We start from the raw sequence: 27,775 nt of genomic DNA on the forward strand, positions 1-27,775 counted from the left end.
TAAATGAAAATGTGATTTCTTGTCTCTTATTCACATTTTGATCTCAAACCCAAATGTTTTCAGTGTGTATTGGTTTTGCTGTTCAAATAATTTCAGAGGGGACTATAAATGTATATTTTAGTATTAAATAACTTTATTCAGTTTATAAAGATTAAAATCTTTAAAACTACTTACTTGATAAGTCAAACATGATGAATGATTTATACGGCATACAGAATTCTGGTGTGATGTCTGATGAATTCACTGTGGTGATATTAATATGATCACATGCGTACCTTTGTCTATTTTGAAACTAAATGCAAGTAAAATTTTTTATTTTATTTTATTTTTTTGCAAATGTTGGCCCTAATGGAAGTATGTGTAAAATATTGTTCTTGTTATTTGGATATACTGCTGCTTTTATGTATAGTGTTTATAACTGTGTCTAGCCCTTGGTTCACTGAATGATACCACCTAGATCTATTTGTGCCTTTAAAAACTATTATTGTAATTATCTGGGCTGAAGCCAAACTGCTCACGCTGACCACCCTTTCAACATACCTACTGTTATTTGTCTTAACTCTTCTACATTTATAATAACACTAACAAATGACATTATCAAGATTTGGTTCTCATTTCTCTCAAAGTTTCTTTCTCATGTTGCGACAGGGAGTTTTTCACTGTGGTCTCTGGTCAGCTCCTTAGGGATCAAAACCCACGTCAGGATTTCTGCAGCTGCTTTGAATAAACGTTTACTGTTAAAAGATCTACAAGATTCCTGCAGTATCTATTACAATTAAAAAACGAATAAAACTGCATAATCATTGAACTAGTTTTAAGGAGTAATGATGATCATCATATAAGATTTATATAAACCATAATGAATAGCCAGCAATTTTACTCGTAGAATCTATTTTCTATAAGGCAAAGAAGAAACAAATGATTGGTTCTTAAACCACATCATCTGTATGATACTTTATTTCAACTTAAAAATGTACTGGGATTAGTCAAAGAAAATATAGGGAAATGTAACATATAGGTCGTTTTGAGAATGATCGATTCATTTGAGTCTGACTGCACTTGAATATGTAATTACTTTAATACTGTAGCATTCACAGGGCATTATTGCTTCATGATTCATATTCTACCACTCCATTAAAGTGACTGCCAAACATATTTTGAGCAAACAGAAGCTGAGCAGCCAGAAGCTTTACAATCTTTTTCTTTGTTTTCACTATGCTTAGAGTTCTCCCTTTCTCTTTAGGACTTTGGAAAACCTAATAAAGCTATATTTACCGGCTGTTACATTTTTTACTCATGTATGACCTTTTGCATGTTAGAAATATGAAAAATAATATTCAGTCTAATATTCAAAAAAGATATTTAGTCTGACTAGAAGGCAGCCTCAGTTAATATACCTACAACAATGGCTTCTATATATTTATTCAGCACGAATACACACATGCCCTGACACATATTCTTCTTGGCGTTGGCTAGAAATTCATTGTGCTTTGTGCATTGGAATTTCTGTGGCGTTGGTGACAGAACTAGTGTAAAGGTTAAGTTCCCATTTTACTTGGTGTGTCCACTCCCATTAACACTCAAGCCTCTTAATCCCACAACCAGATCTGAACATGAAAAATCGACACATCAATTTTACCATACGGTAAGAAGAAGGAACAAAGGAAACACTTCTATTCGTAGCTGGCTAACTAACATTAGCTAATGTGACAGAATTTCTGAAGGAATTTTAAGTAATATTCATAGTTGTACATCTTTAATAATAACCAGCTTCATAGATCCTTTCATATTCATAGAGCATTTAGTGTATGTAATGTTTCACAGATGTTCCTTTCTTTTCAAGTAAGAAGGTCAAAAGGTTTGAACTATGTAAAATCATTTTGCTAGCTCAACACTTAACACGCAAATAGAGTCTTTTCAAATAAGAGTAACAAATAACATTTTATATGAAGTCATTATGCTTCACTTTAGTCGTTTTATTAGCATTCAGTTATGTGTCATATTGCTTTAACAAACTGAAAAACTACAAGGGATGACCCATACTTTTTCATCCACAACCAGTATGTGCATGAGTATTCCAGAAAGTGCACTGTAAATGTTAAGCAAGTTGATCTTCTTAAAGATCTTCTTAAGTTGAAGTTCAAGCAGGTAAATTGACTATTAGATGTTTTTTTCTCTCTCAAACCCAAGGCTGGTAGGCATTAGAAAGATGTCGTGTCTGCCTTAGCCAGAGAGTTCAGTCTGCAGCTCCTTATTCCTGCGTACCTCTGCGGCATGCAGCTCCTGGAAAAAAGAATTCATTGCATATTTAATTTATACCGTTTACCACAGGGCTGCTTTCATGGCTACATCATCTGATTCAGTTATGAAACTATAGCACTTCAATTTGTCTGGTTAGGGGCAAACACATTATTTGAACTCTGGTCTAGACAAAATCAACTGAAACACAATCCAACTCAGGATGAAGTAGCACAGTAGCACACTAAAAGAAGTGATTAACACTATAGGACTACCTACTGTTCATTTTAGCAAGGCTATTTTTAGTTTAGCTACGCTAAGCAGCATAGATTTTTGGGAACTAGCAAAGTCTTTAGATTCAATCCCTTTTGGCTTATTGAGCTAAAAAGCACATATGGCAGTTTTTAGAATCAACACAGCTAACATATGCCTCATGTGAATGATAATTTTTATTAAAGCTGTTATATGTGATTTTAAATAACACCTCAGCTAAACTGTCTTATAACCTTATAGCTAAATGGACTATAATAAACTATATGGTCAAAATGTTTGTGGACACCTAACCATCAAACCCATATGTGTTTTTTGAACATCGCGGTCAACATTTATTACCTTCTTTGGTGTTATAATAACCTCCACTCTTTTGAGAAAGCTTTTCATTATATTTTGAAGCATGGCTGTGGGGATTTGACCAATCAGCCACAAGAGCATCAGCGGAGTCAGGCACTGATGTCAGATGTGGAGGCCTGGGGTTCAGTCAATGATCCAAACCAGTTTGTCAAACCGTGTACCATGGACCTCAGCTCACCTTATGCACAGGGGCATTGTCTTAATTTTTCAAGAGAGGTTTGGATGAAGGTCATGAATTTGTAAGGACACAATGTTCAGACTATTAGGATTGCTAAGTCAAGGGGAAGTTAGCATTCACTATATTGCATGAGCAGCATGATAAATTATTATTAGTATTATCCTTCCTTTCTTGGAGGAGCCAAGTGAGACTGGAGAACATAAAATACTTAAGCCTGTGTTATGCTTGTTGGATATGCCTCTAAATAATAAAGGAGTTTATACCATGTGCAGAGATAAACCAAACACAGAAGGCAGGCTTACTTTTTCTCTCAGGCGTTGCTTTAGAGCAGTGAGTTGGGCTGTGCGATTCTCATTGCTCACTTCCATTTTGTGATTGAGCTTCTCCTCTGCTACTCTGCTGTAGTTGTCATTAACCTCATGGGCCTTATTGAGAACCTCACGCTCATGTTCACGCTTCTCTGACAGCTGCTTCAAAATCTGCTTCTCCAGACTCTGTAGCCAGAGTAAGACAGAAACAGAGATAAGTAGAAGGAAAGGTGACACTTCAAAAAGCCAAAGGCAATGAAATGCTTTTCTGTGATAGTGTTAAAAACACTATATAAATAAAACTCATTTAAATTGAATTGGGTTTCCTCTAAAATATCTGCAGAAAATGAATAGAAATGATTCTATTAATTGTGTAGAATTATTATGATGATCGGTGGTGAATTCAAATCTGAAGTCTACCAGACTGTCACTGCTAATTTTTATTATCAGTGTCAAACCTACTCGTCTTCTTTCCTCAGCAGCATCCAGTTTTTTTTGCACGTTTTCAAGTGAGGGCTCCTTCTTATGGGCTGCCAGATTCAGGCTCTGAGGCCTGTCGGGTGACAGATCAGTGGGGCTATTCAGGATGATCTCAAAAGCCTGGCCAGATGTTCGCTTATTCAGGGACTTTACCTCCATGTCTACAGAGAGAAACCATTAAAGCTATGTGACTCAACATTATTCACTGAATTGTACAGTATATAGTTATTTATATGGCAGCATACGTTTGCTGGTAACACACTGATACTGTAGGAGAAGATGTTTTATTTGATTTAGTTCAGCTGTCTATATATCATCAGGTACTTATTTATAGCAATGTTATAAATCAAGAGTAGGACCACATACCCTCAAAATGGCTGATGGTTTGATGATGAGGCTGAGAATATAGGCAGGAGCAGATGAGAGACAGCATTGACATCTCCTTTAGCTTTTCAGAATAGGCTAGGAAAGAGGAGTTGTAGAGAATTCAAAATCGGATTTTATTTATCACATAATCATACACAGTACGACATGCAGCAAAATACTTTTTATTCCTATAGTACTGTATTATTATTTATCAGGCACTAATCAGGCAATGATGACATAATGTTACATTTATTACTTATGCTCAGTTTTTCACACCACAGAGACAGCAAGCCTTATTATTATTCCTGCAGTATCTTCATTTTTGTTTTTTTTTGTTTATTTACATATGTTCATAAAGAGCTCATTTATTTAATTTAATCCTTCCAGTTTTTCATTTTCTTTTCAATGATTCATTTTCTTTTTTGCATGGATTGTGGTGACAGCAGGCTGTGAAGGTCAGCCCCAACCACAAAAACCAATTATTCCTGGGGAATCCTCAGATGTTTCCAAGCTGAAATACAGTGCCTTGGATAAGTATTCACCCTTCACCCTATTTTGCAGTTTTAAACTTTAACTGAAATGAATGTAATTATAAATATATGCCTTGAATCTACACAAAATAGTTTTATAAATTTGCAACAGTATTCACCACCATTGCTGTAAATTAGTTCAGAGGCAATCAGCAGCACTACTCTTGTCCCAGTAACAGCTGGTAATCCCAGCTATCCAGTGGAAGAACCTTATTTCCACTTGTAATTGGGACCTTAATTATTTGGTCACTAACCACAATTTGTGACCATTGTGAGTACAGGGACATAGGCAGGCTTTTTGGTCCAGAAACTCTTCTTTGTCGAAAAAACAAGCTCCTGTTTCACCATCATAAACTAATACTAAAGCTACTACTGATGTGATCTGTTGTTCAGTCTTACACTCTCTTTTTCCATCACTTATGAATAATAAAGAACACACACTCATCCCTGAGAGGCAAGGTCTGTCCCCTCATGGGAGCATCATACTCTTTTCTAAAGAAAACCATGGCCTTGGCCTCGGAGGTACAGATTTTCATCTTCATGGTCAGCAGTGAAACGCTTCATTGCATGTCTTTGTTCCAATTTAGATGCAGCCAAGTGAATATCATCATCTGCAAATAACTGGGATGTTCTGGAATATCCCCAGTAGACATCAACACTCCCCCACACATGCTCAGCAAAGCTTGTGTACGGCCTCCTCCTCCACTTGATATGGGTTTGTCAGAACTATTTTGAGGACACCTGAAAGACTTTTTCCAAGGCCTCTCATACTCTTCAAATGTCTCTGCATCTCCTGGTTCTCCTAAACCTCAAACGAATCAGGACTGCTCTCCTTTTTTTTTTACTTGATGACTTCCCTCACCACTGCTGTCCACCATTACATCTTAGGTTGACGGACATGACAGTCCTTCAGCCACAGATTCTTAAAAGTCAGTATCTATAAACATGATCCATTCAGTCCCATATCCTATACCTCATTCCATATAAGGCAGAAATCTTTATAGAGGTGACAGTTCCATTTTCTCTCACCGAAGCTTCTGCCAGATGCTCGATCCTGAGGTCTGATTACAGTCTGTGAAGTGTTTTGCACATTCTCCTCATGGCCATGTGAATTTCTTCTATGTTCTATGGTTTCTTTCCCTTGTCCACAAGCATGCTGGTAATTTTGCTGACTGCTCTAAATTGCCCTTATGTGTGTGCAAGTGTGTGTGCAAATATGTGATACCTATGATGGATAGATACTGGTATACCATATAGGGTTCATTCTTGTCTTGTGCTCAGCATTTCTGTGCTGGCTCCAGGTCCATCAGACTGGACTAAAGCAGTTACTGAAGATGAACAAAGACATTTCTGCCAATCTGCGTGAAGGATATTCTTGGGATTGTGTGAGTCATGAGTAGGGTGGCGTGGGTTTGTTTGTGTTATTTATTGTCAGTGAGCTAAGTAAAGGATGACTTTTCACAATGGCAAAAATATTCCAAGCCTAATGTTTTTACAGAGCTGTCCTTTGATGCAGTAGACAAATATATTATTAATATAAACAGTTACAGATTGACACAGTCTGAAACTGAAAAATCTGACAGTAATCTATAAATGCCATAAAATACTACTAAAAATGCTAGATTAAGATAATGGACTGTGTTCTACTTTCCAAGCATGAGACTTTTAATGGATATTCCATTCTACATTTGACCATCTTTGAAAGTTTTCTTCAGATTTGGGATCGAATTCTTGTTTGCTGATTGTTTGCAAATGTCTGTCAATGCCAGGTCACAGCTATAGTCTCCTCTGTTTATGAAAATTTAACAAAAGCCTATAAACCAGAATGATATCATTCATGAAGAGCAGGTGCTGAGAAAATTCGGAGATGGTATTCCCTGAAGGAGGCAGAGTGGGTGGTACTCCTGCAAGACTGTGTTTTTCAAGGACTGACATTTATACTGGCGTAGGATCTGAGAAAACTCTCCTGTCTTTGTCAAGACAAATTACACATACGTTGCCCCAGGCATGCTGCCCTAGAATACTGCAATGCAAACACACACACAATCGAGGACACTACATTTGCTTTAGCTTTTAGCATAACATTAGGTGCACATATTTATATATTTTCCAATTTCCAGATAAACGTCGCTATTACGGTGTTACCTAAGTGGCAGTTTTAAGTTGTGTGACAATATATCATCCTGCACAGCTGAGAGATACCCTGTAAAATCTTGAGATGATGCAGATTCCCTGTTTATGAGTAAATAGATTGTTTCGGGCCCTACCTGACATGGTGTTTTCCATCACGGTGCTGGATTTGATCAGATGGAGGACAGAAAGATGGAGAATGTGAAAGAAAAGCAAGCTGGAAAAGGGAAGGTGACTTGGAGTTAAGTGATGTCGAGATGCCTTTTGAGCTAGGGATGCAGCAAGAGACAGAAAGGGAGGGGAGCTGGAGCAGTAGAAAAAAGTGAGGGGAGGGGACCGGGTGCGCAGGAGGTAAGAGATCTGGCGAAGCAATTTGACAATGCAACTGCATTTTGTTGAAGGTGTGTGGGGAGGTATGCAGGGCTGTTGTCTAGGAAACAAAGGGCAGATTTTTCTGCTTATGCAACCTATAACAAAGAGTTTCTCTAGCTCGCTCTTTCTTTGACACACACACACACACACACACACAGAGCACAACAAAAAATCAGGTCAGCAATGTGGCATAATGACAAAATACAGGGGTAGGGCAAATCATTTATTACAGTATCTCTGTTATTTACTTCATGTTCTTAACATACTATTTTGTTCTGCTTAACCACTGATTAACCACACAATCCTTCATCATTATTTCTGTGGTGTAACGTGGCTTTCATTGATGTTTATTGCTTTTACTAAACTTCCTGCAAGACAATGTGCAATCATGCATATTAAATTACTACTACTGTAGAATGTAGAATGTTTTAAGGTAAAACAAGATAACAATACAGTCCACATACACAACTCATGTGCAAGATCAGCTTTTAAGTATGTCTTGCGATATGTCTGGTGTCACACTGATCTGAATAAGGTGCAAAAGCTAGAACAGGACAGCAGGCTTTACCGCTCTATTTACAGTAACTATCTAAATAGAGTTGCACAAGTCATTTACCTGTTCTCTAAGATTGAGACAAACATGTACATCAACACATTATGGGTGCAAAGCAATATCAGAACACAGTTAGTGTGGCTTTGTAGGTTCTTCATTTTCTTAATCTACCATATAGACTATAAAGTTTAAAGGTGTGTCATTGTTTAATACAAAAAAAGAAAATATTCCACAGTACCTGACATTATTCAGTACACTGCATGTTACATTAGTCAGTGATTATTCACAGGCTTAACTGCTGTGGTGAAGGAGGTTCCCGGAAGTGTTTCATTAATAAAAGAGCCAAAACATTGCCTGCATTAATACAGAGGTGAGCTCATTAATCCTGTAAAGAAAGCAAACAGGAGAAGAATAGCTCCCATGGAAAAAAAAAAGAGAGGTTAAAAGAAACTTGGGACTTGAACAATCCAGGAAGGAATCAGAACGTTAGGTTTGATGGGAAATTCACACAGACAGAAAGATAAACACTCACATGGGACTGTGTAAGATTATATTCAGAACTTTAATCAAATTCGACACAGCCACTGATTGACACTAGACAACCAGTTTTAGGCTTACACTTGATCCTGGAACGCGAATCAATACGAGATGTAACAAAAACACATGCATTTCCTGCATGTTCAAATCCCCTGATGTCTGAAATAACCAGGACGATTTTTTAGTAAACAGAGGTCACAGAGGCTTTATTCGCTTTCAACAATGGTGTTTATTATAGAATTTATTATAGAAGTTGTTAAAAAATCTGATGTGGTAGGATTCCAAAATGAAGAACAAAACTAAGCTGCTGAACTTGTGTATGTTCCATGTAGAATGTTTAGATTATTTCAATATCTTAGTCTTAAAAAACAGACCCCCCCACCGTTTTTTTTTTTTACTTTAATCTTGCTGAACAGAGAGTTTTGCTCCAAGATGAGCATCTGCAATACAAGAGAATTCACTGTCAAAGCAAACTGTCTTTCATTTAATGTGTACTTTAAAAAACAAGTTAACATGAATGTACAGTACAGTCCATTTACACGAGCACACGCCTGTCCTTCAGAGCTGGTGCTTTAGCGTAAGACAAGAAGCTGGGATAAATGCAACCACTGCAATAAAATCCACATCGACTGATTTCTCACAGATCAACAGATCCGGACACACACACACACACACACACACACACAATAAATGTCAGTTTATGTAATGTCTTTTTGTCTGGGTGGACGATGAATGTTCCGAACCACACACTTCACCATCCATTCAATTCCTTCGTTCACCCCCTGACTGGAAAAAAAACGATAAAAAGCATATAAGTAACTACAGAAATAACATGTTTTATTATTACACAACACTTTAACCGTATGACATTTAAAGTACCTGCCTGATAATCTTACACTTCATTTTGTTTTTTTTTAAATAAATACTTTCCTTTTTAGAAATTGAGAGAGACAGCTGGATCTATTTTTATAGCCACAACTAAATAATAAAAGAGAGAGAGAGAGTGAGAGAGAGAGAGAGAGAGAGAGAGAGAGAGAGAGAGAGAGAGAGCTAAAGATTGAGTGATTCAGTGCGAGAGAGATAGATATGCTTACCCAGTCAGAGCAGTACAAGGCTGGACCAGACAGTCCCGTTTACCAATTTTGGGTGCACAGTCACTGAATGCAGTCTTAATATCAGATACAGACAAACAGTTCTAGAGAGAAAAAAATTCTAAGTAAGAAGATTCGAGCTTAAGTTACTGCCAGATTATAGGATATAGGCGGTCAAATGGCAAAAATGTGTGACACAGCAACATGTGTACATGCATTTCATCAGGCTTCATCGGTGTATGATCTGCCAGTAATTTTAAGAGGTTACAGTCCAACTCCTTATAGTGCCTATAGGCAATATGTAAGGCTACCATTTCATTACTATCATTTATTAGGTTCACTAATAATCCTAAAGTGCTTGAGTTTATATTCAATTATGACTCAGAGCTATGAAAGAGAATTAGAGCTACATTATATATATTCAAATTTATCGCCTTTGGTAAACAGCCAAACAAAACACTTCTATAAAAAAACAAAAAAAAAAACAATCAAAGTCTTCAACAGTGTTTGGAGGCTTTAAGTTGAAAACAGAGCCCCATCTAGTGACTAAAATCTGGAGTGGAGCATCCTTACATAAAAACCTCTGTTTAAAAAAAACAAAAGCATTTTATACGAGCATGTACCTCTACATCTTGCTTATTTGCAAGAACCAGAAGAGGAACGCCTTCGAGAGCTTCACTACTTATCATCTTCTCTGTGGAAAAAAAAAATACAGAAACAAGATATTCTTATTGATAAAGAAACGAAAGTTCAGTAAAAGTATGTAAAACTGTCTATAGGGTGAACAATACACTTGAACATTAAGGCCGTATTAACAAATTTACTTTACATGTTGGACATGAGAGACACAGATTTGAAAGGTTATTTAGTTTGGCACTAAGACATTGGCTTAAGAAAATTTGTCAAACAAGTGCAGCCAGCGATGTTAACTCGCCAACCCTGGTAGGGATTAACTAAAAATGCAACAACAGGATATTGAAGGCACTCCTGACCATTCTCATAGGCAAGTTATAACACAGTCTAAATTCATTTGATACTGATTTTGAGGCCTAAATTATGCACATTTAGTACAGACTTCACACTCACCAAAGGCATTCTTTGACTCGGTCAGACGCTCTTCATCAGTGGAGTCAATTACATAGATAACTCCATGAGATTCTGCATAGTACTGAGGGGAAAATAGGAAATAAAGGTGGGCCAAGGGATAAAAATGCTTTTACTTTTATTCTGTGAGCACAAAACAAATAAATAAATTCAGCCTGCTCTGAACCAGCTACCAGCGGCCAAAACACAAGCCAGGCAGGTCAAATTGTTGTTGTTGTCGTTGTTTTTATTTGTCACATATACATTACTGCACAGTGAAATTCTTTCTTTGCATATTCCATCCTTGGAGGGTCAGGGTCAGTGTGCAGTGTCAGTAATGATGCAGCAGGGGGTGGGGTAGGGGCGTTAAGGGCCCAACAGTGGCAGCTTAGGGGTGTTGGGGCTCATCTTCCAGTCAACGACCCAGACCCTTAACCACTTGAGCTACCACTGCCCAAACTGGTACACCATCTTCACCAGTTGAGAAGTTAAGATAAATTGACACATAAATGCTTGCTTTTCAGATTCCCTTACTGTTGTGTTAATAACTTATCTACAGAGAGGAGCAGCTTCATGGCACAGCAGGCAGCATTGTCATCTCACAGCTCTACTTCTCTGGTCTGAACCTGAGCTCAGGTTACTATCTGTGTAGAGTTTCTATACACGTTCTCCTCATGTCGGCTTTTCAGTTTTGCTCCCATCCTTAAACACACCAGTAGGTCTTTGATTGCACTGCAATACCCCTAAATGTGAATGTAAGGCTGGGATGCACTAGCACAGGAGTGTCCAAAGTGTCTTGCCTGCTAGTTTGGGAGCAGGTTTTCATTCCAATCAAGCAGAAGCCATACCTGAATCTAAATGAAAGCCAAGATCCACTGATTACACAGTTACCTGTTTGATTGGAATGAAAACCTGCACCCATACCGGACCTTTGCGGATAAATTCGGACGCCCCTGGACTCAGGGGTGAATTCGTGTTCCATGCTCCGTGTTCCTGGAACACGTTCCAAATCCACCACACCACTGACCAGGATAAAACAGTTAACGAATAAGATAAATAAATGGATCTATAGATAATGAACAATACTGGCAATTCAGAACCATATCCTCGGTAAACATAAGCAATGGGTAAACATAGTCTTCCAGTTTGACCAGCCCAGCCTGTGTTTGGAGATGGATTATTTTTCAGCAGGCAGGTACAGAAATGTGCCAAATATGAAAAATGCCAAAAAATATGAACACTTACTTTGTCCCATAGTGACTGCAATTCTTCTTGTCCCCCAAGATCCCAAAACATGAGCCGTGCTTTTCCCACATCTATAGTGCCAACTGTACAGCAGAGACAGGCAGTGTGTCATCTATAGGCTCTGTGTACTTTACATGCCTAAACACTAAAACACACTCAAAATCCACTTACTATTCAACCCGACCGTGGTGGTGATTTTGGAAAGGCTCATTCCTTTGTAGTTCTTGCTAAATTTCGTTTTTGTTTGCTCCAGAAATGTCTACGGGAGGAACCACAGCCAAGTAAATACTCCAGAGTGAAACAACTCAAACCTGTAGCTTCATATAAATGAAGGGAGTCTATCGAGGTTTCCGCTTTATGTGGATTAGAGTCAGATTAACGTGTACAGAAATAAAGCAGGATAAGAAACGTACCGTTTTGCCAGCATTATCCAGCCCGAGAATCAACACGCAATATTCGTCTTTTTGAAACATATATTTGTAAAGACCCGACAGCAAAGTGTACATCCTGAACCGTAACAAAGTGACTTTTCCTTCCAGGCTCACGTCACATTAGCACAATTAATCTGTAATAAATGAACTATCATGCTAGCTTAGTTGACTAAACATGCTAGTTCATCCACAAGAGTGTATACGCGAGCAATGTATTACTAGATAAAGAGTACAAGAGTCGATACATAGATAATATTACAGAAACAAACCCGAAACATATCAATGTTTATCAAAGTATGTCCTCACTAAAGTAGCTTAACACTTCCGTTGTGAACGTTTACTTAGGGGGCATTGAGGGAATTGTAGTTTTCTCCTTCTTCGGTGTCCGTATTAGCCGTGAAGGAACAAACAGAAGAGATGTGAACCGCCACCTACTGCCCTGGCGTATAAAAGGACAGATTACTCAAAAAAATAACGTTTACATCCTTTACTTGACACTGAGTCTGATGACTGCAAGACAGTTTCTTTCTTCCAGATGTTCCAGATGTAATACTTAACCCTTTTATGCATAAATGATTGACTTTATTGACGTTGTCTTTATTTGTCACATACATTACTGCACAGAGAAATTATTTCTTCGCGTATCCTATCCTTGCGGGTTGGGGTCAGAGTGCAGTGCTGGGCATGATGCAGCACCGCTGGAGCAGGGTGGGTTTGGGGGCCTTGCTCAAGGGCCCAACGGTGGCAGCTAGGCGGTGCTGGGGTTTGAACCCCAATCTTCTGGTCAACAACCCGGAGAATTACACTGTCAGAAAAAAGGGTACCACACAGGTACAATTTTATTCCTAGGGGAACAAAAAATATAATAGGTCCTTAGGGTACAATTATGTTCCAAAACGAGTTATAAAGGTACAGTTAAAAAATTGTACCCTTCAGGGTACCACCACAGAGATGGTATCTTTCTTTCTGAGATTGTACCCAGAGAATTACCAAACATACCATTAAAATGTTTTTTCGGTCAGTTGTGATAAAAGGGTAACACACGTTCATTTACATGTAGATCAACACCTTGAGGATTTCATTTACAGCATTCGGAAGAAAACCTTGTTCTGTGTGACATTTATCTTATTTAAACAACTTAGCAGTTGAGGGTTAAGGTTTTGCTCAAGGACCCAAGCAGTGGCAGCTTTTGGCCATACCGGGATTTGAACTGACCATCCAATCAAGAAAGTATAGACAATGAAATTGCTGGCGTGTGATTTGCATCTTGTGGTATTGCAGCTGTATTATGGCCCTCAAGGTCTTCTTTGAAGAGGGCACTGTTATATCTTCACCCCTGTCATGTGGAGGTTGTTGGTGATGTCACTGACTCTTGTTTTTACTGGCCAACTTGTCAGTTGTCTAGTTTTTGGTACACCATTGCTTTCTATCTTTTTCAGGACATACCAAATTGTTTCATTGACTTTACTCAATGTTTATTCACTGGCTCCCAATAGTAGACATTCAGAGCTATGCAAAAAAATAAATAAAAATAAACAACAATCTAACAAGGTACGCATGGCCAATAAGAAACACCTGTCAGTCACGTGTTCCAATATTTTTGAACACTCGAGAAATGGTTTGGTTTCAAAGGTGCCATGTTTTAAATTGTTCAACACATCTAGATGTAATTATCAGGAATTGAAAGTTAAAGTTCTGCTCTATTGTTTAATATTCATCTTTTGCTTTCAAACCCTAATACCTTCAGCGTATAGAAAAAACAACAGAATTGTCCTTGCTGTTCCAATACTTTCAGAGGAGAATGCATACATATTTTTTACTTTATTCTGGTTATTCTGCTATTCTGATTCATTACAACAGAACAACTTCAGCTAAAGAGTCAATTCTTACTGACACCCTGAAATAGATACTGCTTAATGTCTCTCAGAATAATCTAAAAAACAAAATGTAATCTGTATGTATATATGTGTATGAATCTGGGCTGTGAAAAAGCAATGTTTTTATGTCAGATTTACAGCAAAGACCTGCTACAAGTAGCTCTTTAAACAGTGGCTTATATGGGGGAAAAAAAGTATTCCTGTAATAAGATAAAAAAAAATTCTTGTACCATCAAATTGTAGGCCTGTTCATGTTCATTAAGTGGAAAGGATTCTACAGCTATAGATTTTTCTTAATATAGACTTGATGAGCCTAAGCCTTTCCTGCATCAAGCTACCAAGTAAGCCAATGTTCAGTGTTTTATACTACTGCATATAACTTGTGAGGTTTCAGTTAGACCCCAAGAGATGTGTTTAGTTTTACCTCTCAAGCAGCCCAGTCATCAGATTTTGTCTAGGTGCTGACTGAAGTGCAGTTCTATATGTACTGTGGGTGACTGAGGAGGTGTCGTGCTGTTCTGGGTCGGTTATGATGAGGTGCTAGGGTTGAGATCAAAGGGGCTGAAACCTGAGGCAACTGGTGATGGGGGCACTTGGGGAGGTGGAAATATCTGTAATCCTGGCCTTCAATCATGGCTAATGACCAGGACCTGAGTAGGTGGCATACAGAAATGACTAGAAAGTATCCGCTGTGGCTGTAACACATCCCTGTGTACCTGATGTAAATCACCTAGAGAATATAAGCACATACACATTGAGCATTCTAGGGCTCCAAAGTGGCACAGCAGAAAAGCATACAACCAATCATCAGGAGATCACGATTTTGGCACCTGGCAATGCAACAACCATCTGTTGCCGGGTTTTTGAGTAAGCAAAATTGGCCATGGTCTCAGGACGGGAGTGATGACATTAGAATTTCTCCCTGGTCAATTACATTGACATGTATATACTGCATATACATACAACTATCAATGTAAATAATTAGGATTGCAAACGTTTCCAAATGCTTAGATATAAAAATTACAATACACTGTTTAATGTTTGTAGTCTCCAACATCTTCCACTTCTATACAAGTATCACCTTCTTTTAAAATTAATTAACAAATCCAATATAACCCCCCGCATATCCTACACACACTTATTCTACATGTTTTAGTAAAAACTTCAAAATAATGATTATTTTAAGAACTAGATCTTTTAATCTAGTACTGCACTTCAGAAGTTACATAAGATATTTACATGTTTCCCAGAACACAAATGAATAATTTACACCCATCATCATAACATAACATCAACACAACATCATTTTTCCTTCTTGAGCACCAGTGAATATTTGCACCTTTTGTAATAGATGTGTACGAGTCTCTTAGTTGTCCTCAGTGAGAAAAGATGGAGCTCAGAATCATATAGACTCTGTTGGAAGGGGTCAAATATGCAGAAGATGCTGGAAAAGCAAGGAATGTGCAGGACCTGGAGGATTTCTCTGAAGAACTGTGGGCAGTTTTACTGCAACAAAAACAGTTGTTGATTCACAGTTGTTGAGTCAAGCTGAACTGGTTCATTTGTGTAAATTCAGTTAATCATTTGGACTATATGTAAATATCAGTTATGTGAAATAACTACTCGGGGCAGAACTAAATAAAAAGGAAACTGCAATTCATAAGATTTAAATTATTAATATTTTGCAGATTAAGCAAGGGATATGTAAACGTATGACCTCAGCTGTAAATACATGAGCTTGAATGTAATTATACCTTTATAATGGTAAGAGTGGAAAGTCAAAAACAAGGCATCCTTTTGTGAATGTATAAAGTCTAGAGCTCTCACTGTAGACCCTTGAGATAAAGGTAAAAGTTGGAGATGAAATTATTATAACCAAATACTGGAATGTCAGTAATGGAGGAAAAGAAGTATGAATCCTGAAGCAACCTCTATTGTAGCAGCACAACTGCTCTACTCTGCTCTACTCTATTCATCATGGCTGATCCACTGCATTGATAGCTCACTTCAAGCTACCAATTTTCTGCTGTGATCTTTAACACCAGAGAGTAAGACAGCTATTAGTGCCTGAATCAACAGAGGACAAGTGCAAATTTTTAGTAATTGTGGTTTGAGGTGTACCGCAGGGGTAGCTGTGTCAAGATGTTTTGCATCCATAAGCATTACACAACACATTCAGCTTGACAACTGTCTTTCTGCACTGGCTCTAAATCCAAATAGTCACAACGTTGTATAAAACTGAATTCACAAAAGATTTTCTTTGGAGCATACTGAGTTAATTAAACGAATTATTATCAATACTGTATATTCAGTCTGTATTCACCTGTTCAGATCTTTGTGTAACCTTGAAACTATACTATTTATGTGAATTAGGTGTCAACAAAGGGCAGTAATGTATGCAAATTGTTTACTCATGAACACTGATCTAGCTACATTCAAGCTTTAAACTACTAGGAAGGTAATTGTTATCAGTTATGTAATTACATTGTTACATGGATTATAACCCCTTAGTTCTAAGATCCATAAATGATAGCCATATATAATTACATTGGTCAGTAGGACAGGAATTTATGTAAATCAAGTTTGGCAACCTATGATAACTATGATTCCAAATATCTTGAAAGTTATCTAGTCACATGAAAATAACCTGCTTTAAAACCTGTTTTTAGTCACAATATAGAAATTCCTTAACTCTTATGGAAGTGGCTCTGTGAAGTTATCTGTGAACCCTATGTTGACCTCTCCACAGTGTTTAACCAATCCAAACCTCTCTAGGTGCCTCCTCACAGCCCATGAGACTGCAGCATCAACATCCTAGCTTTAATTACAAACACTGGTCAATATGTCTTATGGATATCTGATTCCAGGCTATCATTAACAAGCTTCTCCAAGGGTTTCTGAATCAATGTGTTATCATTTATCATTTATCATTTACAGAACACATCCAGCAAGTAGGAACAGAACTCATAGTCCTTCATAAATGTCTGGACGGTTTGCACAGTTATGCAGAAACACCTTGCTGGTGTAAAGGAGAGTAAAGATGAAGGAGAATGGCCACATTAGTGAGAGTTGTCAAGAAGTCTGAGGTGAGCTTGCTGACCATGATGGGCTACAGCAGTAGAAGACTACATTGGGTTCTACTCTCATCAGCCAAAAACTGGAATCTGAGGCTACAGGGGGCACACGCTCAACCAAACTAGACTGGAGCTGGAAGATGTAAAGAGATGCTTCCACAGAACATTTTGAATTGGGGATGAATGGGAATAGTGAGACAAACATTCCTTTAAAAAGGCACACTCCTTCTCTCATTCACTCCAGCCGGATATTTTTTCATTCAGAATTCAGAGAGCTGTTATATACCTTGTCCAACACAAGTGGGCAGCGGTTGAACAGGAACTGTGAGAGAACGTCAAGGATACACATATTTTCCCAGACAGGCATGGAGTAACTTTGTAGTGGAAGGTTGTGTGTACATTTAGCACTGTACATAGTAATCCTATTAATAGTAAACTATTCATCTCTCTCTCTCTCTCTCACACACACACACACACACACACACACACTATGCCTCCATACAAAACCATTTACAATATTTGTAAAACTTGTGACATGAAAAAGACAGTTGGTTTACCAACCTAGAGAAAATCTGTTGACTACTAAATATACTTATAATTTAATATTTTTAGAAACCTAATCTTCTACTTTCTTATGTGATCAAATTATTAAATACAGGCGTAAGGGCTGAACAGACCCTAGTGGTGCATAAATAAAAAATAATCTTCAAAGGACTGAAGAAAGTTACAGATGCTCACATTCAGGATATTTCATGGGATTTGTTTTAGGCTTCATTGGAAGTGAGCAACAATAATTTCATACACCCCCACAACCATTTCATAATGGTTATCTCTGCCTCCACAATGAAATATGATGCTGGATGTCTGCTGATTCTAGCTGATTAACTGCTGTCTTTATAAACAAAAAAAACCTAACTAAACAAAAAACAACAACAAATCCCAAAAAGCAGTAATGTACACTGTATATGGGGATGAGTCATATACACTACCACTCAAAAGTTTGGGATCACTTGCATATTTCAGCTTGATTTTAGCTACAGAGGAAGACTCCACCAGCCAATCCATCTTGTGGGAGATGCTCCAGAAAGCATGGGGTGAAATCTCATCAGATTATCTTGAAAAACTGACAGCTAGAATGCCCAGGCTGTAATTGCTGCAAAAGGTGTTTTTTTTTTTTGATGAAGGCAAAGTTTGAAGAAAACATTCATCATTTCCATAAAAATCATTATTTCTAACTCTGACATGTCAGCATGTCCTGTTCTTTTGCTATATTTTCTATTCAGACTAATTTTGTGTGTGTTTCCTTGGAAAACAATAACATTTTTGAGTGATTCCAAACTTTTGAGCGGTATTCATCCCATATACAGTTAGTCTCATACACAGTGTATCAGTGTTTTTATTAGTGACATTCAAGTGTGACATTTAGTCATTTAGGTCTATAAAGTTATACCAGCATATACCAAATACCATATAGCATTATTATTTACCTCAGGAGGGTTTAATGAGCTATTAACCTCCTGGTAGAGTTAGGAAGCAAATACACAGTAATATCTCAAACATCTTATACCTAATTATAAGATAATTATGTAAATCCTTTCATAAAGTATAATTATGTATTTATACCCTTAGATGAAATATGTATGCTATTTTGCATCTGCATTTAGAAGTATTTTTATTAGGAGACATCTGAGCTAGATAATTATACAGAATGTACAAAAACGCCAAGCAATAATCATCTGTTCTAATAATACAAAGTTTATTATACAGCTCCCATGGATTTGAATGACTACACAAGGGATATGCTACATGACAATCAAAAGCTATATTTTATGGCATCCAGTGGTTTAAAACATGCTGGCAAGCATTTTATTCCTTTAAGGAAACAAAAAAGTGCCTTTTGTGTAAAACAATCATGTATATGACAGGAGACCGTTAACACAATGCGAACGCCACTGTGTTGCATTCAAGTTACAGACCTTGCAAAGACAATTTTTCTTCCACTAAAAGCTCGGCTATTGAAAACGTTGTTTTTTTTTTTTAATGTAAACATGAATCATGTAATTGCCACTGTGACATGAGTTAAAAAAAAACAAAACAAATAAAACATAAGGCTTGCAGGTTACATGACATGCGTTAGGTATTGCTCGTTCTCTGTATCTGTCTTCTGTGTCCAATGACTGTGTCCTGTTTATTTATTTAGTTATGTACTTTTTTAAAGCAGAGATAGACAGTCATGTTCTGAGCTATAGCGATTGTATATGTGAGTTGTTAAACATCCTGTACCATTCATCATATGAGTTTTAGTTCTTGGTACTCTGATTTGATTCGAATCACAAACGATACCAATTTAATTCCAATCACTTGCTCAAAATGTCTTAGTTTATGATGATGTGAATAGTTAAGAATGGGTCACCTAAACCTACAAATCAATGTGAGCCAAAAATATCATTTATACAAATAAATCCATTTACATTATGAATCATGGTTGTCTATATCTGCCAGTGCCGGCGTGTGTGTGTGTGTGTGTGCAAGTGAGATAGCATTCAATAATACATTCACAAGCACAATGTGTGATTAGAACAAATTTGCAGCGAGAGGACACTTATACATTACAGAAAACATGGACAAAACACCAAAGGCAATTTAGCAAAATACATAATATTCTTTGGAAAATAATCAAATAATTCTTTTTTTTTTTTTTAAACCAAGCAAGGCAGCTGTGATGACAAGATATGCAATAAAAACACAAATCAATGAACGTGACACATATTTCTGGTGTATTATACACCATGACACCTGTGTTTGTGTGCTCAAATGAGCTTTTGAGCTTTGTAAATGACTTAATAACACGTCTATCAGACTTTCTAAATGGACATGAGAGAAATGTTGGTGTAGTATTTCATATACAATATGTAAGTTAAGGCCTGCATATTGATTCTTTACCCATGTTATATTAGACTTTAGCACAGTTCAACCTGAAACTGTCATTATTAGTGTGGCATGCTTTACCCTAATCTAATTTGCAACTATCATCATACCAAACCGATTCAGAAATGTGATTCATCATCATGGTTATATACGTCTTCTCCCTTTAACATAGCTATAGAGATGATGGTTCTAAAAGTCTGGTGGTTCTAAAAAATGATGGTGTCTGTTCTGTATAAAGTAAGACATGGAAGACAAAAATGATGTAAACTAAGTTGCTGTGTTTGAAGATGCACTTTGTGGAACGTGCACTTGAGGGCTATTATGTAGACTGAACAGAAAGTATGTGGTGAAGACACTGGAACCCATTTTGGAACCAATTCATAGACAGGGTGTGAAGAGGATTCCAGTTGTTACTCCATTAGAATATAATACACACATTCTCCAGTGATGAGGCGAGTGTGATACAGAGTGACTTCACATGAAACAATTAATAAAAACGTGAGATCTGTTATAGAGTTTGTAAACAACAACCACCGGTGACGCTTTGTGAAAAGTAGATTAATATTATGATATCAAGTTATATTACAGTTTTACCCTATCATAAACTCCTACCTCTGAGAATGCTGCATGACCAGTTTGTATGTTTTGTGTAACACAGAAAAGATTTTGTGGTGGTTGCATACAGCAGGTGAAATAAGGCAAAAATACATGAATGAATATGCTCTGGATGGGGCCGGTGCACTCCTGTGGTAAGTACATGTTCAGAACTGTGCAATTTCACAATAAGAGAGCAAATGTCTCCTCTTTAGTGCTGAGTAAAAACTGACCATGCCACCTAATGACCAATAAATCATTACAGCTTTAAAGCTGTGATGCAACATTATATTAGAATGTGCTCATGTTCTAGGAAAACCGAAAGATAGCATTTAAGGATATGTCTGACTATCTGACTATCCACGAACAAAAAAAGCTGTCCGGTTTTTAAAAATATATTTAAATGAATAGATCAAGTATTCAATTATTTTATTCTAGACAACAGTATTTGTGGCGCAGAAATTACACACGTGATCTATGCATCTATACATTGTGATTTGTTAAATGTGTCAATATTTATGGTAATAGTACATTATATTTATAGATAGCTTCAGAAGTTCTCTTTACGAAAAGAACAAAGCTTCTGCATAAAATATTAAGCTTATTTTCCTCCTTTTTAAGCCATGGTTTGTATAAAATAAACTGTATAAATATTCTGAATTCATGCAAATTGTTAAAACCAGTAATTACTTAAAAAGTTTGAACCCTGATACACTGAAATATTGTACCTTTGATATATAAGTAAATTATTTCTTGTTTCTATAGGAGTACAGTTTGACTTAAAAAATTATTTTTGGCATGATGGAAGATATTGAATATTGGACCATTTTTAAAGCAGTTTATATTTTGAAGTGCATCCATGGGCTTATGTGGACAACAAGAAACTGTCTTGTTATCTGTCTCAGAGTACAGTGTGAAAAGACAAACATGACCTGAATTTGGCGCTCTGATGAGGGTGAAGAACATTGTGACTTAAGGTGAAGACAAACTATGGCATTTTTTCCTGCTGACTTATCTTTTTTTGTGACTTTCTCTTGCTTAGATTTTTGAAGGAAAGATGCACAATGACTGCGCAGCAGATGCTTGTCTCTCAGAAGAAGAATGACACCTTTAAAGGTAACAGCCACAAGTACCACCTGTCTAGGAAATTCTTAAGTACCAGAAAGCTCCACATTTAGGCGGTTGGCATTACTACCAGGACTCTGGCATGGATTTCAGAGCTGTACATGTAAGAAGTAGGTGTGGTTTTAACAAATACAGCTTCTTGCCACATGTGGCCTGTGTTTGGTTTCAGAGGTTACCACCCCAGCAGAAAATCCGACTTGGAAAGCTCCCTTTCAGATTTACTTGGGGCCAGACCAGCCCCTGTCACTGTATGCTCCTTCTCCAGTGGCAGAATGAGGTGAAGGGGCACAAAGTTCAGAGTCTGTATCTGACTCACCTTCTGCGATGTAGGGCCTCACTTTGGAGCAGCGTGTCACACCAGTGAAGTATGCATTGTTAAGGAAGTCCAAGTTCTCTTTAGACTGTGAGATGCTGAAGCCACTGAAGGAGCGCTCAAGCTCCTCGTGATCCACAGAGGGAATTGAGATGGAGGTGTCACTGTCAGCACCTGCCTGCTGCTGTGACACAGCTCCAGGCTTCACCTCCTCCACGGCACTACCACGAGATCCTCGGTTAGAGCCATTATGGCCACTGGAGGAGCGCTCATGAGTTGGTGGGGGTGGGATTCGCACCAGGGAGGTGTCACCTACTGGGGAGGTGCCTCTGCAGCACTGAGGGGGTCCAGGAAGGGCATGGGGTTGCCAAGAGGTGGATGGAGGGCAGTTGTTCTGGTTGACACATGCAGTTGGAGGAGCATCAAGATTCTTCTGACCAGTTGAGCTGTTGGAACGGATGATCTTGGTAATAGAGCCATATTTCTCCATGTGCTCAATTGGGCTATGGTACGGCGGGGCTGGGTCAGGCTCCTTAGAACCAAAGTAGGCATCTGTCTCAGACTGTGGGATTCCCATTCGCTGGATGTAGACGTTCACCAAGAAATCAAGTTTCCTTTCCATTGACATCACCTGTTCAAGAGCAGAGTTAGGAAAACATAACACCTCAGGTACAAGGTAACAAAAGAATTAATAAAAAATCCTGAAGAGCTAATTAGAAAAATCTCACTTGCAATTATTCACACTTATGGGGAGAGTTCAAGTGTCAATGTTCAGGTTAAACAGCTGCTAACATTTTCTTTTAATTTATGAGAACAAACAGTTTCCACAGCTGCAGTCTATGAAGTTAAATGCAGTCTGGTAGTTTAATCCACACTTTTGCAGAACTGTGGGTGGATGGTTAATATTCCAATTGACAAATATAATATTTTGATAGATTTTGGAAATGGTATGTGGATTTTAAAGAGAATAGGAGTTTACTAGAATTACTCTTGTGTGTACTTTGTCTTATAGAGCTATAACATTGAAATGCACGTCCGAGATAAAGAAACCTAAAGTGGTAAATGTATGAATGTGAGAATCTCTAAAACTTGCATCTTTACCAAACCCGTCTTAATAATGTTTAATGACCTGTTTCTCTACTTTCAGAAGCCTTCCCATCATGCTTGGGTCCTCTGCAATTTCTGCTTCTGTTGAGCTCTTAGGACGATCCTTGTCTGTGATTGGAGCACCTCTGCCAACAATCTGGTCAACCCTACCGTTCAAATCAAAAAGAAACAATCTAGACTATAGCATACACTGCAAAATCAAGTTAGGAAATACAAGCCTTATTATAGGAACTGTCAAAAAATATGCAGAGACAGCTGTATTGCTTTGTTTAATGTGCGTTCAGGAATAAACTTTGTAAAAAATAAAAAATAACATAGAGGAAAGTAGAACAGGAGGAGAGAGGAGATATAAGGACATCCTGCACTCATTCACTAGCTCTCTACTGGAACATTATGTACGCGAATGAGAGCATGCAGAATGGTGGAACATGATATGAACAGGTGTTTCCAGATAATTGAGAAAGAGAGAGAGAACAGAAGAATGAACAGAGAGCCCGGCCCACCATAAAGGTTTTACCTACATATGTGCACTGAAGTACAGATTTTGAACAATGTGTCACTGAACAAAACAGCCGCTGTAAACTACCATCAAATTAACCATATGACCATACTCTGAATTTCTAATAAATTTCTGACACATTTTTCAAAATATCTTATTAATATATTTTTAATTTTTTTATGAAAAAATTATTTTCATATTTTTATTTGAATAATCTTGTTACTGATTTTGAAAATAACACCAAGTTTCTTGAATTAACCAGACAATTAACTCAATTAACTCAACAAGTTTCTTGAATTAACCAGACAATTAACTAGAAAAATAAAGAAAGAGAACAAAAAGAAAATGAGATGAATAAAAAAGGAAGTAAATTGATTTTGAAATAAGCTTACCTACATATACCTGATACTCAGACATCCTTGGATGGTTGTTGTGTATTATATGGCATGCCCCTAAAATATGTCATGCCAACATGCATAAAAAAGACTGTTGAAATTACAATTCTACTTGGTCATAGGCACCTTTGCTGCATTTTGCTCGGTCCAGATTATTCATTTCATACAGCGAAGCAAGCATACCAGCTCAACCTGTTTTTGTTCAGCTACTAATTACTTACCTGTATGATGTATGATATTAGAATCCTCTTTTCTAGGTTTGATATGTATATGATACTGTATATGGGTGAATCAGCACTTGTACCATGACATGTACCATGCTCAGTCTCAACAAACAAAAGCAAATGAATAGTTTATCAACACCTACTAGCTAAATCCCTGCACAGCTGCCGTCAGTAAAGACTACAGGAACTATTACTGCTCAGGGCTGCTGCTGCCATGTAAATGATCATGCAGAGCACACATACTCCTTACAAAAAAAGGCTTTTTGTGATGTTTTGTAAATGTCAATAAACCATGTCACATTTCAGCTGCCAATCCAGTAAAGTAGAAGCTCATTCTTGTACCTTGTTTGCGTTAACTGAGCATCCCAATAAAACAATGTTATACAAGTCATGTAGTGTGAAACAAAAACAGGTTGTTTTTCTTTCTGCTTAGCACAATCAGCAAAAAAATTAAAAAAATATAGGTCTAAGGCGAGCACGAGATGCAGTTTGGTGCGTCCTAACCTAGGTGAGAACTGGGGCGACTCTTTGGTTCCCTTGGTTGAATACTTCTTATGGCGGGGAGTGGTGGGACCTGGAGGACCCAATATCATATCTATCCTGGCAAAGCAAATAGAGGAGAGGACAGCACAATGCAGGATGACGCGACACGGACCAGCACAGACGTCAGGACCATGGGCACATTAGCATAGGGAGGGGGGGAAAACAACCAAACCATGAAAAAGGAGATTTAAATAGGAAAAGAGAGAAGGACAAAAAAGTGAAAATATATTCCCGACATACTTTACAGAGTAAACAGCTGAATGGCCGTTTTCTAAGTTTCAGCTGGAGCAGTGATGGTGTGATCTTGCATTGAAACAAAAGCAAGATTTTGGCAAAAGTAGGTACACTGAAAGTATGCCTAAGTATGCTTCAAGAGCATGAATATATTCATAAATTGTATACTGTATATTGAGCCACTTTCTATATACTATATACATATATCAATATTCCTTGTAGATGGGATTGATATGATTGGCCCTAAATGCAATGTCAAACAGATTTGTTTCAGGTCTGCCTTCCATGCTACCATACATTTTGTGTTATCACTCTAAATAAGCAGTGATGTCCTTCCATGGTGGGTGAGTGTTTATGCACACACAACACACCACAAAAAGACAAACTGGGTCACACCATGATATAAGATACACACAATGAAACATTTTTGACCTATTTGACTTCATGAGATACACAGGTGATAAATGTGATGTCATATTGCTTTGAAGAAAATAATAAATATGACTGAACCAGAGAAGATTCCAAAAGAGAAGGTCATGCGGTAAATGTGTACTGCTCTACAATAGCCAATGCTTTGAATAGTGTTCTGTGCACGTGTGTATGTGTATCGGTATTGGTGTGGGGAAAGAAGAGAACAGGAAAACAAAGACAAACAGGAGAAAACATAAGGAAAACACAGAGGGAGAAACCACTACCTAAGAACACAGAGATTTTTATATCTGCTCTTGCCTGGACTGCAGATTTTTAATCCTGGCCAACATGTCTAGATGTCCAGCTGAATACTGCTCAATAACATCCATCACATCATAAGGCCGGAGACTCTCCTTAAACTTTCTCTTTGACACCATAAACCGCATAATGCTGCAGAGACAAAGCATTTTCACATAAAATATTAATGACAGTCTAATATATTACATTGTCAGTACAACATTAAGTTTGTAGTCACATGGCATATAAAAGTTAAAATAATTAATTTTAAGTCTGGTGATGTCAGTTAGGCCATGCTAGGGTTAAATGATGCCATGACAGGGCACTTAAAATTACAACTTTTCCTAATTTCAAAATGCTAACATGAAGCCTTGAGTCTTCTCACATGACCATGATTTTCTTTCCATTGTTCTAAAACATGTCAATCTATGCTTGACGGAATTCCTTTACTTAGATTTGTAAATGTATAAAGGTTTAATGGAACAAAAGTGAGTTCTTCTTGAATTTCTAGAAAGCATACATAACTTAGATTGTTTAATGCATAAAAAGGTGACACCATGAGAAATTGGGATACATATCGTAAAAATGATTAAGAAATAGCATAAAATGGCAAGCTATTAATTATAATAGTGTCTACATGACCAAATATATGTGGACACCTGGCCATCACATCTATATAAGCTTGCTGGATTCAATAACCATTGGGTTTATTGCTGTTATAGACCATTCGTATGCAGCTTATACAGCCTCTGCTCGTCATCTATAAAGTTTTTGTGAATTTATAAGGTTAGTCACTGATATTTGATGAGAAGGCCTGGCTTGCATTCCATGTTCCAGTTTCTCAGTGCACTTGAGGTCAGGACAGGTGGTCAGGCCACTAGAGTTCCTCCACACCAAACTCATTAAACTATGTCTTTATAAATCTCACCTTTTGCAAAAAAAAAAAAAAAAAAAAAAAAATGAAATGTCAGCTAGTGTCTGGAATTCAGTCAAATGTATCTAATAGTCTTTATTAAAAGATTACAACCAAATCTAAGATTATTAAACAATTTTTTAGTCACATTTGACTATTTTAAGCTTTAAATGATCTTGTTCTATTGGCAGACTTGTTTGCTATTTTTAAGAGTTAATATCTAGAAGGAAGCATCCTTAGAAGGAAGTTATCTGCCAATAGAATAAGAAAAAATAATGTGTAAGATAGTAATATATATCTATGAAGAGGTTTAATAATATCATATTTGGTTTACTCTTTTAACTTTTGTAAGATGTCATTTTTTGTAGTGCAGGGGCACCCATTCATGACCTTATTTCATAAGGCTCCCATTGCACAGTTCCAGAGGCAATGTGAACTCTGTAATGAGTGCTAAAAAAGAGGATAGGTGATCTGAATGTGCAACATGCTTCAGCACTCTGCAATCCTGCTCTGACTTTCACAATAACAACACTTACAGTTGCCCAGGGCAGATCTAGCAGGGCAGAAATTTCATGAACTGACTTGTAGTAAAGGTGATGTCCTATGAGAGCCCCACATTTAAAGTCACTGAGCTCTTCAGTATGAGTCATTGTACTACTACAGAGATGCACCAGTTAGCAACTAGAGTGGCTGAAACACTGATCTCAATTACTTGGAGGGATGTCCACATACTTTTGGCCATATACTATATGTTAAATTCAGGTTCTTAAATATATGAACCGACTAGTAAGCTTCCTGTTTATGCTTTTTGCAGGTAACTATTCTGTGCAATGTTACTTACCAAACCGCCCTGATGGTAACTTTAATTCCTGGTGTTAAATCTTGTGGAACAAACTCACAATGGCAGCTCTTATTGTCATCAACAATGTCTTCTCCAGGAAGGCTGGCTTCTGAAAGAAAGACAATATGAAAACAGGGACTCTAGCATTAGTAAACAAACCCCTAAAACTTCCTGGTCTTAAGCTTGTTTTCTCTGGGATGGCACCAAGCAGAGACCAGCCACAGCCAT

The 27,775-nt window shown here is 37.5% G+C and overlaps 3 protein-coding genes across 9 annotated transcripts in view; all 3 read right to left on the reverse strand.

Annotated features, from left to right (window-relative positions):
• Nucleotides 1-1,003: 1,003 nt before the first annotated feature.
• On the reverse strand, nt 1,004-7,164 carry stmn3 (stathmin-like 3). Its single transcript, XM_058404061.1, has 5 exons — nt 6,998-7,164; nt 4,201-4,296; nt 3,817-3,995; nt 3,349-3,540; nt 1,004-2,283 (listed from the first exon to the last, which is right to left on the reverse strand). Exons 1-5 carry the CDS (start codon nt 7,014-7,016, stop codon nt 2,224-2,226), a joined length of 546 nt encoding a protein of 181 aa, XP_058260044.1. The 5' UTR covers nt 7,017-7,164; the 3' UTR covers nt 1,004-2,223.
• Nucleotides 7,165-7,543: 379 nt separating this feature from the next.
• arfrp1 (ADP-ribosylation factor related protein 1) lies at nt 7,544-12,538 on the reverse strand. Its single transcript, XM_058404060.1, has 7 exons — nt 12,155-12,538; nt 11,913-12,000; nt 11,742-11,824; nt 10,500-10,581; nt 10,037-10,107; nt 9,417-9,517; nt 7,544-9,108 (listed from the first exon to the last, which is right to left on the reverse strand). Exons 1-7 carry the CDS (start codon nt 12,245-12,247, stop codon nt 9,021-9,023), a joined length of 606 nt encoding a protein of 201 aa, XP_058260043.1. The 5' UTR covers nt 12,248-12,538; the 3' UTR covers nt 7,544-9,020.
• A 6,320-nt stretch (nt 12,539-18,858) lies between these two features.
• The window catches only part of LOC131362270 (potassium voltage-gated channel subfamily KQT member 2), a 43,627-nt gene continuing 34,710 nt past the window's right edge, over nt 18,859-27,775 (reverse strand). For 2 of the 7 annotated variants that reach the window (XM_058404185.1, XM_058404183.1), the window contains 5 exons: nt 27,548-27,653; nt 25,815-25,946; nt 24,813-24,908; nt 23,213-23,336; nt 18,859-22,714 (listed from right to left, as the gene is read on the reverse strand). In XM_058404185.1, coding sequence (XP_058260168.1) covers nt 21,989-22,714; nt 23,213-23,336; nt 24,813-24,908; nt 25,815-25,946; nt 27,548-27,653 — 1,184 coding nt within the window. In that variant the 3' untranslated portion in view covers nt 18,859-21,988. Of the gene's footprint in view, nt 22,715-23,212; nt 23,337-24,812; nt 24,909-25,814; nt 25,947-27,547; nt 27,657-27,775 lie in introns of all 7 variants that reach the window. The other 5 variants (XM_058404184.1, XM_058404182.1, XM_058404186.1 and 2 more) reach the window with 3 other exon arrangements.

The sequence above is a fragment of the Hemibagrus wyckioides genome, linkage group LG11 (genome assembly GCF_019097595.1).
Source record: "Hemibagrus wyckioides isolate EC202008001 linkage group LG11, SWU_Hwy_1.0, whole genome shotgun sequence".
NCBI lineage: Eukaryota > Metazoa > Chordata > Actinopteri > Siluriformes > Bagridae > Hemibagrus > Hemibagrus wyckioides.

Bases quoted from the DNA above. Each gene is read 5' to 3' on its own strand.
- stmn3 (XM_058404061.1), bottom strand. The intron at 3,996-4,200 runs GTATGTGGTCCT...TTCTCTCTGTAG, and splicing joins AACCATCAGCCATTTTGAGG to ACATGGAGGTAAAGTCCCTG. The intron at 2,284-3,348 runs GTAAGCCTGCCT...TCTTTTTTCCAG, and splicing joins AGCAACGCCTGAGAGAAAAA to GAGCTGCATGCCGCAGAGGT.
- arfrp1 (XM_058404060.1), bottom strand. From the start codon at position 12,247: ATGTACACTTTGCTGTCGGGTCTTTACAAATATATGTTTCAAAAAGAC. The intron at 11,825-11,912 runs GTAAGTGGATTT...TCTGCTGTACAG, and splicing joins CACCACGGTCGGGTTGAATA to TTGGCACTATAGATGTGGGA. The intron at 10,582-11,741 runs GTAAGTGTTCAT...TTTTCCCCTCAG, and splicing joins TGCAGTCACTATGGGACAAA to TACTATGCAGAATCTCATGG.